The sequence below is a fragment of the Peromyscus leucopus genome, chromosome 6 (assembly GCF_004664715.2).
Source record: "Peromyscus leucopus breed LL Stock chromosome 6, UCI_PerLeu_2.1, whole genome shotgun sequence".
Classification (NCBI taxonomy): Eukaryota; Metazoa; Chordata; class Mammalia; order Rodentia; family Cricetidae; genus Peromyscus; species Peromyscus leucopus.
In genome coordinates, this window is record NC_051068.1 from 60,195,209 (window position 1) to 60,214,716 (window position 19,508).

The window sequence follows — 19,508 nt, forward strand, 5'->3', positions numbered from 1 at the left end:
TGATCATATTCATGCCATCTTCACAGGAACCAAACAAAAGGCCAGTTAATATCAAGTAGCTATTAGAGATAGGTATGGCTTTTTTTTTAGAATAAAAGGAACTATGTAAAAAGAAATTAATAATTAATTCAAAGAAAAAGAGAGAAATGGCATAGGGCTGGCTGTGGCTCAGTGGTAGAAGATGTACAAGGACCTGGGTTTGATGTGAAGTACTACATATACTTGTTTTTAAGGAGAAAAAAAGAAGCAGCAGCAGCTAGGCATGGTGGGACACATCTTTAATCCCAGCACTTGGGAGGCAGAGGCAGGCGGATTGCTATGACTTTCAAGGCCATCCTGGTCTCTCTACATAGTGAGTTCTAGGACAACCAGAACTACATAGTGAGACCTTGTCTCAAAATAAACAAAAGCAAAAACAAACAAACAAAAAAAAGAAGAGCTGGGGAGTTGGCTCAGTGTTTAAGAGAATTTGCTGCTTGTGGTCCACCCAGCCACAGATAGGTGTTCTTGCTGAGACAGATGTGCTAGATGCCTCCATCTCCTCATCCACAGTGGAACAAAGGACAGTGCGTCAAACATCACCACACCTCAAGTTCCTCGTGGTTCCAGTGTGTGAGGGTCTGGAGGAAGAACTAAAATTAAATGTATTTAGAAAAAAAGAAAAAGAATAGTAAGGTTTGTGAATTCCTACAGGCTCTCCAGACCCTTCTCCCATATCACCCTTAGGAGATCCAGGCATAGCCTTCTCGATTCCCTGAATTCCTTTATTAAACAAAAATAAACTCTACCTATCATTACATCAAAGAGCTTACCCATGGAAATGTACTTTGTGACTCAGCAATTAACTAGGTTGAAATTTACCTTACAATATTTTTTAAAGTATGTGTAAGATGGGATGACAAAATGCATGTAATTTCTTACTAGGCAATGGAAGTTTAAAAGCCCATTCTTTTGTCACCTATCTCTAGAAATAATACCTTACTGGGGGCCAGATGTGGTGCACACACCTTCAACCTCAGTGCTCAGGAGGCAGAGGCTATTGCCTCTCTGTGAGCTTGAGGGCAGGCTGGTCATATGTAGTGAGTTCCAGGACAGCCAGGGCTATGTAGAGAGACCCTGTCTCAACAAACAAACAAAACTAACAAAACACCACCATCAACAAAAAGGCCTTACTGGATCAGGAAGCCACTCTGGGTCCCTTCCCTTTCTGGTAAGTCTCTTCTGTCCCATATTCCCTTGGTTCCTCTTTCCTATATTGTGGTCTAGAAATTGGTATACACTGTAGAGCCGCTAAATCAAGGACATTAGCATATGCGGACCTTAGGTCCTCCTCTTTCACCTCAGGTGATCAGCAACCTGAAGCTGGTACCGGGCACCAGGTCAGAGCCTTGGGTTTATTATCTCACCGTGTTTGAATCCCTACCCAATGTTATCTTTTAGCATGATGGAAACATCATAGAATCACACTGTGTTCTCTTCTGTGGCTTGATTATAGTATTATAGTGCCTGAAACAGTCTCCATAAGGAAGGATAGCAATGAATGACATGTCCCCTGTTGTCTTTCTGTTTCGGTTAGCCCAAGAGCTTCACACTTTTTCTTGCTAAAACAAATGCAACCATGCTGTTTTGTTTCTTACTTTTTGAGAGCACTGATACAGACTTGAAATTCACCTGTGTCTTTTGACTTTGTATTGAGCAAGCTTGCAGATTCTGACCGGTTTCTGAGCCTTCAATCGGCAATCATTCTGTCAATGACATTTTCCCCTGTATTGGTTGGGAAGTATATAATTACTTCTCTCCCTTTCTTAGTTAACCTAGCTTTTTAACATATATGATTGGAGTCTAACACGAGCCAATACCTCATTCCTATCACAGAAGAGACCTGTAAGTCTCTAGTCCAAATACTCCTTTTTCAAAGTATATGCTTTTGTTGGTCATGGTTTCAAGTGTCCAGATCCAGCACAATTTGTATTTTAAAATAGAATTAGCTGTCTTTTTACTGATGTCCTGTTTTTCTTCTCCCTTTCCTCACTCCCTCTCTTCCTATTTCTCCCTGTCTCCTCGCTCTCTTTTATTCCCCTCTCTCCCTCTACCCCTTCTGCTCTTTTCTCCTGTTCTTCCTCCCTCTTTCTGTCTCCTTTCACCCCTCCCCTCTGTCTCCGTCCTCTCTCTCCCTCTTCCTCTCTTTTCTGACAATCTTGTTATGTAGCCCAGACTGACCTCGAACTCATTAACCTCCTGCTGAAGTCTCAGGACACTGAAATTACAGGTGTTTTGAAATTACATTTCAAGCTCCCCACCCCACCCCAGTATCTTTTTTCTTTTATTGAATCATTCATTAAATTAATTCCAATTTGGGTTTGGGTTCTCTAAAAATGTATACTCAATCTTTGTTTTTGACTTGTATTTTTGCTAGATTTCTAATTCTAAACTCAGTTCGTGTCTCTCAGGGTAAAATGCTCTGCTCTCCAGTTTCCATTGCTGCTCTGTAAAATCAGCCACTTTCTGAAATCCATTCCTTGTCATCTTTTGTGAAACTCCAATTAGTCAAACCCTGGGCCCTGAGACTCTCCCCTACACCTCTTCTTGTGTTTTCATGTCTTTGTTTATTTTTTTGTTTTTATTTTCCTTAGGTTTAGACATCTGTACTTCTCAATTTTCAGAAATCCTCTGGTTCTTTTATTTGTTGTAAGTTTTGAGACTCTGAACTCTTTCCTCACACTTCTGCTCAACTATCTCTCCATCCCTAAATTTAATTCTTAAGAATTCTTAACATGCATTACTCTGAAAATAAAGCTGATACTAAAAGTTTTAGGGTGAATCCTAGGCCCTGGTGGCCCCAGCTAGCATTGCTCTGCCACACACCTCAATATGCCAATTAAGGAGAATAGACAGAGTGAAAAGCAACAACAGATTATTCAGTCAATGTGGCTAATCTGGGAAGAGGAACAAATAAAGGAGTTTAGGGGTCTCCTACTGCACCTTTGGGGTTCTGACCTGAGGTTTCATTTTAAACAGAAGACTGGGGACAGGTGTAATTAAGGAAGCCCTGTCAGGATATTGCACCAGTCAGCCTTGTCTTGTCATTGTCCTGCCTCAGGTCTGCCTGCAAGGTAGTCTGGATGGTTGTCAGATCTGAGAGACATCTCTTCCTGAGAGGCAAGTTCCTCTGGTTGGCATGGGGCTTCAGCCTCCTCCCCCACATAGCATGGCATTCCTGGGGGAGGTAGTCATTCTTTTGGGTCTGAAACTCAGAGTCTGGTATAAATAGTGCCTCTGAGAATATCTTCTCTCCTGGCAGGGCGGTCCCATGGCCACTATAAACTCAAATGTAAGCTGATGAACTCTCAGAACCTATTTTCCACTCCCTTTCAATTACCACTAAGGCTCAGAAAAACCATGTCTCCATGTATCTGGTTTTGCTTTTTAATGTTATCCATTCCTCTGGAATATAGACAGATTTGGGTTTCCTGCTGCTGTGTGTTAGATTTCTTAGTAGTTCCTGTATCCTCCTGTGCATTTCCCTCATTTTGTTGTCTACACTCTGCACAATCATGAGAGATGCATCTGAAGGGCAGAACTTCTTGGAACTCACCCTGGCTTTCAGTGCCTGCTTCCCTGTTTTGTCCTCTGAGGACCCATTACATCCTGCCAGGACATTCTGGTGCTTACATGAGGACATGTTCATGCATGTGTAACACAAATTATGCACACTTATACCTTACCAGGTGTGTTATCATGGAGGTCATTTGAATATATAATATACCATACTGCTGTTCAAGAAACAATTTTTCAAAATGTTATGTTACAAAATGCATCTTTCATGTGTCTTTTGACATATTACCATTAAAACTGTGCCCAAAAGTAGCTAACATTGATTTTCTGGATATATGAATTATAAAATGGAAAACAGTATGAAAGACAAATCAATAAAATGGATCTCTAAAGATATAGTCACTTTTCTTAAGGATAAAAACGGGATGAGCTTCTGATCTATACTTCCAAATGAAAGGTACATTTTTATGTTTAAATTTCAAGTTGCTTTGGATTGAAAACACCCATTATATTCTGAGGCTTCAGGGATTTGAGAATTTGACCAAGATTGGGCATGCAAATAACAGATGGTCCCACTCACGCCATTGTTTGGTAGACTGACTGGAAACAAAGCGATCGAGCTTTCGGTGTTTCCCAGGCACAGTTGTAGCAGAATGGAGTTTAAGCGCTGTGGGATAACATAAATATTTGTCCCATTCGCTTTGGATTTGCACAGATGCATGCCCATAGTGGGTGACTGGCTAGAGTAACCTGATTATATTATCAAGTCAGTACCATTTGAAGAATCTTAATCTCATTGTGATGTGTATTTTGCAACTTGGATAATGTTGGATAGATGCACATATATTGGAAAATATTGCCATGGCTTTTATTCTCAAGCTGTTATGCCCCTGGCAACATGATATATGCATGGAAATTTCAAGGTGGCACTTGTGAGGCTTCTTGGCATCATAAAGCAAGGAAGATTTCTGCCCAGGCATTAGGAGGGCTTGCACTTTCCTCCTGGCCACATCTTTGTTGTTTCTGAGAAGAATTCAGATGTATGATGTAAGGCAAAACGTGGGCTTAGTATGTGTGCCAACCTGGAGACATCTCATGACTTTCACAAGTGTGTGCCAGTTATCATGACTGAAATGAATACCAAGCAAAAGGCACAAGCACTGTAGATCCATTCCAAGTGCAGCTATCAAAGGCTCAACAGATCTGTTGTTTACACTCCACTTGGTTCTGCACCACAGCCAGCACACATTCTCCCAGACGACACTAGTAACTTGGTGCTGTGTTTCCACTTTCTCCTTCCTATACAGACAGTACATGGTGATGTGATGGGGCGAGTGGGGGCTCCACCTCCATCTCAGGCTTCTATCCTCACACTGCAGAGCTTTCTGAAGACTTGTCACTTTCAATGCCGATCACAAAATGACTCTGAAGCTACCCCGAGGAACAGCCATCCTAAAAAACTATCAGGAGGGATTGGTCCCAAGCAGATGTGGATTGTGAAAGTAATAAATCAAATCTGGTGTCGAAAATGACATTGACTTTCTGCCATTTTGAGTTAGGTAGTAGAAGGGATGGAGAGATGGCGCAGGTGATGAGCAGGTGATGCTCTCTCAGAGACCTTGAACTCAGGGTGTCAGCACCCATTCTGGGCATCTTCTAACTGCCTGTAACTCCAGCTCCAGGAGATCCTACAATCTCTTCTGTCCTCTGTGAATGTTGTACTCATATACACACACGCAGACACATATATACATAGTGAACTTTTAAAAAAGTTGTTAAATGTGGTAGTAAAGTTCTTAATAAATCAAGATTCCTTCAGAATTGCAATGCATGTGACTTCGTGTGCCCAGAAATTCCCATTTCTAGCCTTCTTGGTGGCTCATTTTTGACCCATACTATTACCATACCTTCCCACAACAGAAGCACACAGAAGAAATCACACAAAGGATTTTTTTTAATTTGGGCAAGAAATTTGAGCTGTGGCATCGTCCCCTAAGGTCCACTTCTGTAACCTGGTTCTGTATTTTCTATGAGGTTATAAGAGTATTAAATACTGAACTACTAAATACTAAATACCATGAGCTAGGTACTAGGCATGTGATATTCAAGAGACAGGGAGCAGTACTCACTAGTATGGTCTACAACCAAGGGAAAGTAACCAGAAGCAGATAAACAGAGCAGATGCAGCTGTCCAAACACAGAAGGCTTAGATGGATGTATACTTACCAGAGACAGGGAAGTGGAAAAGGACAAGCAAGACTGTAAGTTAAAGCTTCTCACCTTTGTCACACTGTGGACATCCACTGACAGGTTCTATGCTGGGGAACAACAGCTTCCGTATCAGTTCAGAATGGAGACTGGATCCTTGGGGGGGGATCAGTGAAGTGGCTAATGCAGGGACCATGGAGGAAAATGCTAACGGTCTCCTAGAAAACAGCGTCAAGGGAGACAGAAGTGGGTATAAGAAATGTTTGTGGGCCAGGGAGACAGCTCAGGGGGGTAAAAGCATGAGCTGTACAAGCCTGTATAACCACAAGTTTAATTCACAAAACCTTCATAAGAAGCCAAAGTCAGTGTAATCCCACAACTGTAATCCTAACATCCCTGCTGTGAGAAGGGAGGTGAAAGCAGAAATGTTGCTCCAGGTTTGTGGGCCAGCTAGCCTGGAGTGCATTGGACAAGGGCAGGAACAAGGGAAGCCATGCATGCCTCAGCAAGGCTGAAGGCAAGAGTCAACTTCCAAAAGTGATCCTCTGGCTTTTGAATGCACATTGTGGCATGCCTTCCCCCAGTGAATGAATGAATAGATGGATTTTTTTCAAAGAAATGTTTAAAATGTAGACTTTGCAGACACTGGGTTAGGTTACATATGAAGAGAAAAGGAGGATTTAAGAGGAAGCTCCCAAGTTATAGGCGTTTGCCTATGAATATTGGAAATCTGAAAATATCCTTAAGATCTCAACTCTTTCCATAATGGCCCTGGTCAGAACACACAAGTCAATGGTGTTTGGAGATATCTTAAAATAACATCATCATTTCTTTTTAATGTTTCCACCTTGGGAATAAAACTAGGACAACTCATCGTAGAAGAGCCTAAGTTCCTTGATTTTGAAGTCAGGAGCCAAGTACAGCTCATCATTTTTGCTGAGAGCAGTGGGCATAGAGCCTTCACCAAAGTAGCAGTTTCCATCCTGGATATGAATGATAATTCTCCACGCTTTGCAAAAAGTGTGTACCAAGCATCAGTGTCTGAAGGCCAACTCTACAATGCTCATGTCATACAGGTAACAGAAAGTGTGTGTGTGTGTGTGTGTGTGTGTGTGTGTGTGTGTGTGTGTGTGATATCAATCAATGTATGTCAGAGTACCTATGACCTACTACCAAGATGCAATCCAGTTTTAACAATCTCCAGGATATGTTCAATGTTTTATGGGCTGGATGGATTTTTAGACTGCAGGAAATCTGCAATTTCTTTGTTCACTCTTCTTCATTGCTCTTGTGCTCAGCTCCTAGCCACCTGCTGCTGTCTCTAGGGACTCCCTGAGCACTAACAAGGACTTTGTAGGTCACAAAAATGTCTTGCATCGCAGGTGAAGACAGAGGCAAAGCAGAGCTCGGTCCCTTGATGGTGACAGCACAGGCTGTGGCTCCCAGAGTCACAGGGCACCGCTGGCCTGACACACGCTCTGGTGACCTTACCCTGATGAGGCTGGGTTGCCAGCATACTAAAGTGCTAACACCCACCTGGAGAGGTCTGTTCTCTGAAATATGTTTAAATATACAACCTCAGGGGGCACCATGGACTTTATTCATCCCTGCTTGGAAACTACTTCTTCTTCCTGGTGATCTCAAAGGCTGCTGTGGACTTTCTGTACCACAGAGCTGGTTGGAATGCCCCCTTGATGAGGTCCATTGTATTCCTCTTGGTCCTCAGCATCCTTGAAGAACTTGGGCAGAAGTTTGAAGAATGAACTGAGAAGTAATTGGGAACAAAACCAGGAAGTCAATATAGGAGCCCGAGAGATGACGAGGGCTGTAAGCTGAGAGAGAGTCATGGTAGATATAGAAAGCATGAATTAAAACAATTTAATAATTCAACAACTTGTGAAAATCTTGACTCCAGTGATACAACTGGTCTAGTGATTAGAATTCAGCATAGAAGACCCTGCTCTATATCTCCATGAGAAATCGTACAGACTCTTTGTTCTATCCTTAACACTACTTTGAAAACTCATCCAATAAGCCATCAGGATGATAATTTATTAGCAGTAAATCTAGGACTTGATTCACTTTTCAAAGGTCCGCTCGAATTAAAACTTCACTATAATATAAAAAGTCTCCTATTGGCCTTTTTTATAGACAATACTTAAATCATTAAGAAAGGGAAATGAGGGCTGGGAGATGGCTCGTTGGATAAATCACTTCCTGTGTAAGCCTGAGAGCTGGAGTTCAAATCCCCAGACAGCATGCAAAAGCAGACAGGTGTGACAGCCTGTTCCATCCTTAGAAGGAGGGGAGGCAACCCGGCTAGCTGGCTAGCTAGCCTGCCTGACTCAGTGGTCTCCAGGTTAGGAAGAGAGTCTGCCTAAGGAAATAAATGAAGACATTTAATGTCAACTTCTGGCCTACACACACACACACACAAGCTCACACATGCGAACCTAACTACACATGCAAAAATCAAAAGTGAAGAAGAAAGATCAAGAGAAGAATTGCCATTCAGTGTACTGAGTTTCCTGTACATTCATTTCCCCTTCCTGGAGCCAGCATGAATCCATGGCAGAACTAGAAAGCTTCTATTCAAGCATATTAGAAGTTTCCAGTAAACTTGCCAGTTGCACACAGTTGTAGCTTGACACATGTGAGTGACACTTGGAGATCTTTTAGATGAATGTGAGAATATTTTCTGTCCCATTATTCAGTTCATTAAAGTCAAATGTAAGTGTCAATTGTATGTTGTTATGACTCTAAGCCAGTGTTTCTCAACATGTGGGACCTGACCCCTTTGAAGTTGAATGACCCTTTCATAGGGGTTGCCTCAGACGGTCAGAAAACACAGATATTTACATTACAATTCATAGCAGTAGCAAAACTGCAGTTATGAAATTTATGGCAATGAAAACAATTTTGTGTTTGGGGAATCACTACATCATGGAGAACTGTATTCAAGTGTTACAGCATTAGGAAGGTTAAGAACCACTGCTCTAAGCAATGGTTTTTTAAATGCATTTGATAATCTGTACTCTTTCCTAATGCAATTCTCTGAAAGGCAGTTTTGGAGCACATTACGGGTTGAATCTTTTCCAACGGAAAGATTGATTTCTCACAGGTGTTTGCTACTGACTTGGATGGTGGCTTGAACAGCCTGCTCGAGTATTCCATTGTCTCCGGCAACCAAGCAGAAGCCTTCCAGATTGACGCACTGAGCGGAGTGATAACGACAAAATCTAGCCTAGACTACGAGTCCACCAACTCCTACAGGTGTGTTCAGGTTTATCTCTCGTTACACAATTCTTCCCTTGCTTCTTGATGACCAATCCTTTGACCTTCAGGAACATTCAAATAGCCTTTGAAATGATTTCCTGTTTTGAAAAAAGTGACTGGACTAGATCTGAAATTTGATGTATCTTTTTAAGAACCAAGGGAGAGAGTTTCAAAAGACATGCTTGGCAAAGTCCACTGAGTGGAAATGCCCTCCTCAAAGTCTTGTGTTACCATTCACACAAAGAGTAGGTTGAATGGCATTCCTTTTTTGCAATTCTTTGTTCTTTTTGTGTGTGAAAAGCAGAGCCTTGTCATCAGGGCCCTTGTTGTGGGACTCAGTCTAACAGAATTAAAAGCTGACATTAACATTAAAGATTGTGGCCTAGAGTCCGAGGGATGCCAGCCTTTAAAAAGAGTAACCATGCTGCGAGCCTGCTCAATGATTTCAGTAGTCAGTGTTCATAAAGTCCAGACTCACGTCAGATCTTACAGCATCTTACTCTATAAAGCAAAGGACTCCAAGAAAGCAAAAATGGCCACAAATGGATATTCCTCAAAGAATGGGGGCACAGCCCTTGAAGAGAACACTCTGATTTCTAAGAGCAGATCCATGACAGGACAGGGGTCCAGGGCCTCTTATTCAATGAATTGACATTAAAGCAGTCATGGGTGCAGAAATCCAAAGGCAAGCTTATTTAAAGCAAAGCAGTGGAAAGGTTCAGAATACAGCTGAGAGCATAGCTCAGTGGTTAAGAGATCAGGCTGTTCTTGCAGAGAATCTGGATTCCATTCCCAGCCCTCATATGGAAGCTCACAACCCTCTGTAACTATGGTTTGGAGCTGCTGCTGTTGCTGCTGCTGCTGGTGGTGGTGGTGGTGGTGGTGGTGGTGGTGGTGGTAATGGTGCTCCATATCCTCTTACAGCCTCTGAGAGAGCAGTGGGCATGCAAATGCTACACAGACACATATGCAGGAAAAATACCCACACAAGTAAAAGAAATAATTTTAAAAAACAATAGGAGCTGTAGAGGTGGCTCAGCAAGTAAGAGCACTAATGGCTCTTCCAGAGGATCAGGGTTCAATTCCCAGCACCCACATGGTACCTCACAACTGTCTGTAACTCCAGGATCCAAGACCCTCACACAGACATACATACAGTCAAAACACCAATGCACATAAAAATTAATTAAAAAAGGAAAAGATCAGAATGTACAGCAGGGGAGAAGTGGCCACCTGGGCCAAGGAAGATCTCAAGGGCCCTGAATCTTGTTTAGAGCTTCCTCTTATGAGGTTTAAGAAAAAGAGGGGTTTGGTTACTAAAGGGACATAGTGAGGGTGATTGATAAATCAGATCATATAATGTTTTTGTACTGTTCATGCCCACTCCCGTGGTGCATCATATTTGACTCATACGCACAGGCATAAGGTGTGAATTCAATAAGGAATTCTCCCTTAAAGAGGGCTGAGGACACAGTTGTGCCTTACTGTGCATGCTTCCCAAACCAGTTCAGGCTGGATCAGTCCTTCAATTCATACATTGGGAATATATTTGTATAGATACAGTTTACTGTTGTAGGGGGAAGACAAACATAGTCTAGAGATGGATGTATATGTAGCCCAATGTGAGTGGAGGGGGGAGGTTGCTGGGAACGTTTTTTTTTTTTTTTGTTTTTTGTTTTTGGAGAAAGGTGTGTGTGTAAAGGAACTACGCTGCCAAGTGCATTAATGAGACAGGGGCATGCATACAGACAGCAAACCAAGAACAGTATTGCTTGCCGAAGCATTCCCTATGCTTTTCTGCCTCAAGCATGTGTAGGAAATAAGGAACACCCTAGTATTTATGCAGCACGAGCACCTGAGAAAAGGAGCATTCTTCTACTTAAAACACTTCTCAGAGGAGCTGTTAGCATTACTTGTCTTCAGAGAAAGAGTAGAACAGCCCATGGTAGAAAAACGTTTGTCTTTCTGGTTTATATTTATGCGTGGTTTACACTGTAATAGTATTTTTTGTGGTTCCCTTCCCCAAAGCCTTGCACATGTGTTATAATAGTTGCTCCTTATCCTTGACAGATTGTGTTCTGAGAATCTCACCTAAGACCTGTGACTTATTATTGAACCCTATAGATATTGTTTTATATTGTTTCTAAATACCATTCAGTATTGCCATACAGTGCCAGAGTTAATCTCTCTTTTTATGTTTTGTGCCCCAGGGGATCCTTTGTATCACTAACCTTGTGATTTGAAGTAACTAATAAGTAACTCTAAAATTACATGAACAGAAACCCAGCTGATAACTGAGATGGCTGATCAGTAAATAAGGGGTGGGTCATATGGACAGTGGATACACTGGACAGAAAAGTAATGGACATTCTGGGAAGAAAGAGTACAATAGTGTGGTGTCACCAAGATACTCAAAATCATAGCTATTTAAAACTTATGACTTGTTTATTTCTAGAATTTTCCATTAGTGCTTTTGGATGGTGGTTGGCCATGAGTAATTAAAACTTTGGGAAAAAAGCAAAACATGGATTCAGGGTGTGGCTATTGTGTTTTATTTAATTCTTGTAACCCTTTTATTAGGAAGTTAAGGCAGATATTTTATGTATTAACAGTGCAAGTTACCTAGGGAGGCTTATTCTGGGTTGTAATACTATTTGAGTATCAAATTTAGACTTATCCTCAGTGATCCTGACCCTCAGTCACATGATTTCTACCATACAGGCTACAAAACAGACACTATGTTTAAGAAAAAAAAAAGTACAAAAGACTGTGTCAATATTCAAGGCGACTTTCATGTTTCATGAGGAAAATACAATATATTTGTGTAGTTAAGCACTGAAAGCTGGTTTGAATGAAATATGTTACTGAGTGGATTGGACTAATTAACCACCAGAAAACCTTTCCAATTCTGAAAGTTTGATTAAGTGTTTTGTTGTTTTTTTTTTATTTAATATATTTCAAAATGTTACTTCAAAGATATTTTTAAAAGTTTAAAACCTTATCCTAAGTTAGCTGTTAGGAAATGTTTTGTAATATTTTAATGTAATTATTGAAATTATTGTGCTTAATATATAAATATGTTAAAATCCATCTTTTGCCTCATTGCTGCCATGGTAATTTCAAGCATGAAGTGTCTCCCCTCCACTGTAGGTGGAGGTGACTGTACATAAATCTCAGCCCAAGTGTTCTTTCAGTAATTGCAGAGATTTCAGTAATTTTAGAGATTATTGATAGTCTGTAGGTCCCGGGAACTAAGCACTTTCCAATTGTGAAGGCTTTCTGTTACTGAATTCTTACTCAATGGAGCTTAGTTAGCAATTAAATCTAGTGTTTTTCAACTTTTTCCTATTTGCGTCATGTTCCCAACATTTAAATTACTCCTAATATTTAAAAAGGCCTTTCTCCAACTCCTCATGAATAAATTAACTTCAAACTGTGAGAAGCAAAAGCTGAGAAGCTGACTGCCTCTCCTCTGCCATAGAAGCAAATTATCTGGACCCTTTTATATTTGCAAATCCCTTTAATCATATAAGCATATGTGTGTATGCATATGTGTGTATGCATGTGTGTGTGTGTGCGCGTGCATGCGCGCGCACATGTGTGTGTGTGTGTATGTGTGATGGCATAGAGATTAACATATATCTTCCTGACTTTGAAAGGCATTGCTCTTTGATAGTCTGACATCTGTTTGTTTCTGAAGCCTTGTACAATTCCAGCTTCTTTACTGTATGCAATTTTCTGCCTTCTCTGTGGAACAGTTTAGGTTTTTCATTTTACTTATTATATTTTGAATAATATAATATTTATTATGTTCTTTTTAATTTTGGACATTAGCGTGCGTGCGTGCGTGCGTGCGTGTGTGTGTGTGTGTGTGTGTGTGTGTGCACATGCCATGGCATGGGAATGGAGGTGAGAGGACATACAGTGCAGTTAGTTTTCTCTTTCTACCTTATGGGTCCTCGGGATTGGTGGGCAAGGGCTTTTGCTCACTGAGCCGTCTCACTGACCCTCATTACACTCTTTAATGTGGACACCCTCTTGAGTGGAATAAGTTCTTTTTGAATAAGGGGCCCTTTCTTTCTCTCCTCATATATGATTTCATTGTGCATTCCTTCCCCCTTGCCCATTTCTTTTCTTGTTTATTTTCATTATTGTTTTTGTTTGGGTGTTGGCCCCTTTTGGTTGCTACTATGCATCGTGTAGACACCGACCCCTCTCAGGTGTGTGACTTCTTGTTTTGTTTTTTGGCTCACTTTTGTTTTACTTCTCTGGGATGCTTCCTATTCTAAAACAGGAGACTGAAAAGATTAAAGATCATGGAAGAAAGACCTGGTGTAAGATAAACATGTTCGCATGAATACACACACATATGCATCATATATATATATATGTATATAAACATATATACATATAATGTGAAACAATTAGCAAATCAAACATACTCAATAAATGGACCTTAAGGTCATTTTTAGTGCTGTATCTTTGAGTACCTTCTCATCTCTAGCTTCCTCCCACACGCTTACTAGCATCCACCCAGGGCATCTTGTATCTTCTCATCTCTTTTACTTCCAACTTGTTCCCCTGTTTCCTGGTTTAGCATTGTGGATGTGCATATTTTTAAATGCCCTAGCTACCTCCTCAATGGAATTCAGGGAAGAAGAGATGGATCTGAGAGGCCATCTTACCATCTTTTACCAGAAACCTAATTCTTCTTTCTAATTGTTTCTGGTGTTAGCTGATGTTCTTATTTTTCTTAACATTTCAGAAGGAACAGAAAATTCTCAGTAGATATTTGAGATATAGTGGAGTGATAACTTTTTCATCATCTCTGCCAACCACTTCAGTATTTTAAGGAAATTAAGTGAGATCTTATCTGGTCCAAGGCCTCATTTGAGGTAAACTGTGGTGAGAGAAGTTTCCCACACTGGGCAAACCGGAAAGGATGCTCTGGACTTAGGATGGGCAGTCTGGTCAGTTTCATTGCGGCCTCTGCTGACACAGTTCTGTGCAACAGTCTTGCAACACAGAGCCATTGAACAGGCTGCAACCCTCAGCCTCACAAAGCCTGCCAAGGAGCCTTCAGAGAGCGCGAGGCCTCACAGGCTCAGCTCAGAATCGCTGAGCCTCTGCTTCCATGGTCTCTCCTCTGTTCTTTCAACCATCCAGAGGCTGCCTTTCGTTTTCAAACAGATAAGAGATTTCCCTCCTTTCCTCAGTTTCCTTTTCACCTGACTTAGGTACTACATAAAACCCTAAGGCTGTGGCAGTATGAGAATAAGGGTGTCTGTGACAGTGATGGCAGAGTTGACAGAAGTCTAAGCTTGATGTCTTGGCTGAAACTCTAGGTTACATGGTGAGGGACAGGCAGCAGTGAAAGAGAACTATTCTGAGATGACTCCTCTCACAAAAATATTCCCACATGTACCACTCTGATGGCCATACTCGCAAATCAAATTCCGACCAGGAATCATCCCTGGGAAGCCTGAATGGGGGTTCAGCTGCTGCCCCATCCCTGTGAGTGTAGAGGGCAGCACTTGTGGCCTCGATGGAAAGTCAACAGTGACTGTTTGCTCTTGGTGGAATTCAAAACAAGAAAAAGATGAGACGTATTTTACATCATCTTAAAATTTAAGATCGGAAAGGAAAAGACACCTACAAGGTGCTGTCAATGGAAGAGGAAGTGTGCCTACTTTCAAGATCCAGTTTCTTAAAAGATAGTCTCTATAACTGGCTCATAGGAATACCCTCTGGAATAAAGTTGTTATTCTAATTGACAGCTCGCTTTACAATGTACCTGCTTCTCCCCTGGACTCACAAAACACTCAGAAAAAAAAAAGATGAAAAAGGAGCCATGATTATGTGCTCTGTGTATGCAGTATGCTGAGGGAGGGGCCCATTAGCAGGGGTACAGATTTTGAGTTGAGCAAGACCAAAGATTGAATTCTGGCTCTACCTTGTAATAAATCTGTAACCACGGAAAAAATCTTCAGAAACCAATGTCAATATTTATTAAAGACAGGTATTAAAGTAAGACATCCACCTGTCCTAAAGGAACTCATGGGAGAGACAAGACAGGTAGACCATCAGAAAGATAACTCTAGTGGCAGAAAAATGTGCAGTGTGATATGGTCATGAAGGGATTTCAGATCACATGAGAAGCGGAGAAATATTACTGGAGATGTGAGCATTGAGAAGGGACCAGAGTGTAGGATGGGAGCATCAGGCAGGAGCCAGTGATTAGAAGGTCAACGTACTTGCTTGGGAGTTTGAATTGTCTTATCATGGAGAGTCCAGCAGATGTTTAAATGGGCGTTTAGGTTTTCAAACTACTATTTATATATTTTTAATTATGTGCATGTGGAACAGGGAGAGAGCATGAGTGCAGGTGCCTGCAGAGACCAAATGGCATCAGAGTGGCTGTGAGCCACCAGATGTGAGTGTTGGGAACTGAACTTGGATCTTCTTCAGGGGAAGTTTACATTGTTAACTACTGCACCATCGCTCAAGCCCTAAAGTTGAAAAATATAAACAGCATTTCAGGTAAATGGGTACAGAGACTGGTGAGCACAGGCATACACTTCTCCATGTTTAGTATAGGAAATCCATTACTTCTCTGGATTTAGTACTAAAAATCTCAAGTTCCAATTTGTCTTGGCTTCACTGGTTGTGAAAACATTGGATTTTCCATGTTCTAGGAAACTCTTAGGTCCTAGATTAAAGCAGGGTGATTGATCACTCTACCTGAGGCTCTTAAGCTAGGGACAGTAAAGATAAAACACTAATCTAAGGGATAATGAGGAGATCAACTGACCAGACTTGCAACTAGATGATGCTAGAAGAATAGGGAGAGAAAGGGAGAAGTTGAGGCCAGTAGTAGTTGCTCTGGTTTGGGTGGTAGAACGCATCAGTATAGTCCCGCTCCAAGGAGATTAAATCGTATTGTGTTAATTCCTTCAGAACCCACCCTTTTCTCTGCATAGTCCCAGCACATCATGACCCAGTCACTTCTTCATCATGGCAGCAAGCTCTCCCAGGTCTATTGTGTTGATTGGTTTGAAACTTGGATCTGAAAAACATACATATATAGCCATCATTTTGACAGAATGTTTTGATGATACAATTAGATGGAAATATGTAGCAATCCCCATGTAGTAGAGTGGGTACAAGTGTTGGTGCATGTATTGCTTGAGTTATTCTTAGTAGAATTTTAAAGTCTGTCTCCAAGAAATCATGCATTTATTTTCACTTTAATGCTTCGTGACCCCTGGCAGCCTGCTGGAGTTTGTTCTTGAAACTTGTCAAAAATACATAAATTTCAAGCTACCATTCTTATGAAATAAATTGTAAATGATGCCATTTAGAAAAGGCCATGGGAGAAATAAAAGCCAGCAAATTCACATAAAAAAATTAAACTAGATTTGATATTTATTTTTTTATACTTCCTAGATGGCTCATAACATTCCTTGATTCTTTTCCAAAACAGCTTGATTGTGCAAGCCACAGACAGAGGGGTGCCCAGGCTGTCTGCTACGACATTGGTCAAGATACAGGTGACTGATATAAATGACAATGCCCCAGTCTTTCTCCCCTCAGAAGCAATAGAAATTGCAGAAAGTAAGTGTGGCAATTTGGAATCAACTTTTAATTAACTTATGCATTTTTTATAGCCAGTTGTTGTATTGAGTATTAGATCTCCACAGCCACCCAAGCCAGATAATTTTGCCTTCATTTCATTGAATAAAGAGTGGATGATCGTAAGGAAAATGTTAAATGTCCAGGAGTTTAAATCATAAGACTTGGATTTGCATTCAGATGGGCTGGAGGCTGAGTCTCTCACCTCCAGCTGTCATTCCTTGCAGTGTGTTCATGTGCAGAGAAATATGCCTTCAACACTAAATGTGCGCCAGAAGGAAGCCCGTGTTGTTGCTGTAACAATCACTTGACCCTTCTGAGCACTAATGCTGTTGGGCCCATGCTTTGTTGATCTTTGCAGGATGCTGAAGGTGAAGTTAATACGATAACACACAGAGTCAAGACTTTCCTCTAGCATAACCCAACCTTCAGCATCAGTACTACACTTCTGGTTGAGACTAAAAGCATAATGGTTCCAGTGCTGAACTGTTTGGGTAATTTGTTACCCAATGACTCTATAGTCTGTAAACCTCAGGTTGTCCCACAGTGAATGGCTGGACCAGCAAAGCCAGCCTATCCATCTATAGACAAAGTTGAAAATGATGGTGACCTTTGTCCCTTTGCTTTCTCTCTTCACACCAAAGCCATTCCTGAAACATTCTGAACTTTTTATTGTCTTTGCTTTCTAAAGAGATTATACCGACTCCTTTCCATAGAAATCTCTATACACAAGAGTGCCTATATCTATTACTCTCTACAAACAAAAATATTTCAGTTTTATCTCTGACTTTTGATATTTTCATTTGATTGGCTGGACTGTGTCCTGTTCCCAAGCACACGAATTAATGTTAAAATATATCAACACAACCGGTGTGAAGATATCACCAGAACAAATTACATGAATCAAAAATCTGTTGAATGTGGTAAAGTGTTCTTAGTATTCACCAAGAATTCTCCCCGAGGCATGATGACTGATGATTACGATTCCTGTATACAGTGGAACAATTCTGAATGTCTTGGCAGATACTTTCCATCTGCACCATAAAGTTCCTTTCATGAGTGGCTTAGGTAGTGAGCCAGGTGGTGCAGGAGACACTGAGCATGCCTTGTGTCCTGTAAGTGCTTTTTAGTGAGCAATCGTAGAGATTTGCTTTCCTCACTAGCACTGTGAATACTTTGTTTTCCCTTAGCCTTGGGAATTTTAATTTTGAGAAACAAATTTAAGAGAAGAAAGCAATGTCTATGTCACCATCAAAGAAACATTTTTTCTTTCTTTTCTTTTTTTTCCTAGATGATGAAGTGCTAAATCTTACATCTATACCCAAATATTATCATTTGGTTCTGGCCTCTTTTCAAAGTTAATGATTTGCATTAATGCTTTGAGTAATGTCCTTCTTTCCCCCTAAACCCCTGTGAGTATCTGCTCAGACATAGAAACTCTACACTATAGGAAAGTGCTCAGAGTGGTTTCTGATTCTGGAGTTATGTTGTAAGCATATGGTAGAAAACTGTAATATAAGACTGGAGCATAGCCTACTTCCTCAATTTTCTACTCTGTGGTAGATTTTCACTTTTATTGGACTTATAAATTCTTCTGTGTTTTGATTTAGCCCATAATGAGCTTCACATGAGAAATCATGCCAGAAAAAAAAGAAAATCATTTTAGATTTAAAATGAAAATACTTGGGTTGAATGATTGAAGAAATATCTTTTGATGATGAACTTAATGGAAGCTGACGTTGGTCATGATGATTGCAGATTCTCTGCCTGGTGTAATTGTGTCTCGGGTATCCATCTATGATGCGGATTTGAATCCAGCTTTCACCTTCAGTTTTGTCAAAGAGAGCAACTCTGGAGCCAAGTTCGCTATCAGTCAGGACACTGGAGTGGTGGTGCTGGTGCAAACACTGGATTTTGAAGAAGTTACAGAATATGAGCTGATCATTCGCGTTTCTGATTCAAGACACCACACAGAGGGGTCCCTTATCATCCGTGTGTTGGATGTCAATGATAACCCACCAGTTTTTCCCCAAGATTTCTATCAGGTAAAGAGATGAAAAACTAGAAAGATAAGGGAATGAGACTGAGAGATGACTAAGAAGTTAAGATCCCTAGCTGCTCATCCGGAGGACCTGATTCTTTTTCCAGCACCCATGTGGGAACACACAACCATCTGTAACTCCAGATCCAGGGGATCTGCTACCCTCTTTTGGACTCCACAGACATCAGGCATGCACATGGGGCATAGAGAGACATGCAGGCAAAATACCTATACACATAAAATAAATAGTAACAGTGAGTGATGTCAGCCTTCCATCACTGATGGCGTGGTCTAGGCTATCAATATTCACTGTTGTGTATCCTGAATTAATGCTGCAGGCTTGTCTGTCATATTGCTGACTAGAAATCATCTGGAATCACTTGACTCATTTATCTTAGTTTGCTGAGTATGCAGACCACTAGTTTTTTTTTTTTTTTTTTTTTTTTTTTTTTTTTTTATGTTCTCCTGTGTGTATGTGTGGAGTTGGAATCCAGTTGTTCACAGCAATTGGAACTTTCCCAGTATTTGCAAGGCCACAGAGAAGATGAGCTAATTTATCCTATTTGGGGATGCTTTGGGCAGATTCTTTGGAATACATGGATTAATATTTCACACAAATAGATTGTGAGCAATTCCAGAAAGACTTTAGATTTCAGGGCAGAGTACATGTTTACAGAAGTCAGGACAGTGACAACATTCCACAGAGGTCTTGGAAATGTATCCCAGCATTCTTCAATGGAGCAAAAGAAAGATGATTAACATGAAAACTTAACCTTAGTAACAGTCCTCCATGAAG

At 40.8% G+C, this 19,508-nt stretch overlaps 1 protein-coding gene across 1 annotated transcript in view; it reads left to right on the forward strand.

The window, feature by feature from the left end:
• Dchs2 (dachsous cadherin-related 2) overlaps positions 1-19,508 on the forward strand; it is a 216,262-nt gene that overhangs the window by 189,095 nt on the left and 7,659 nt on the right. The window contains 4 exon segments of the mRNA XM_028857068.2: positions 6,628-6,839; positions 8,885-9,036; positions 16,523-16,653; positions 18,430-18,716. Of these exon segments, the coding sequence (XP_028712901.1) occupies positions 6,628-6,839; positions 8,885-9,036; positions 16,523-16,653; positions 18,430-18,716 (782 nt within the window).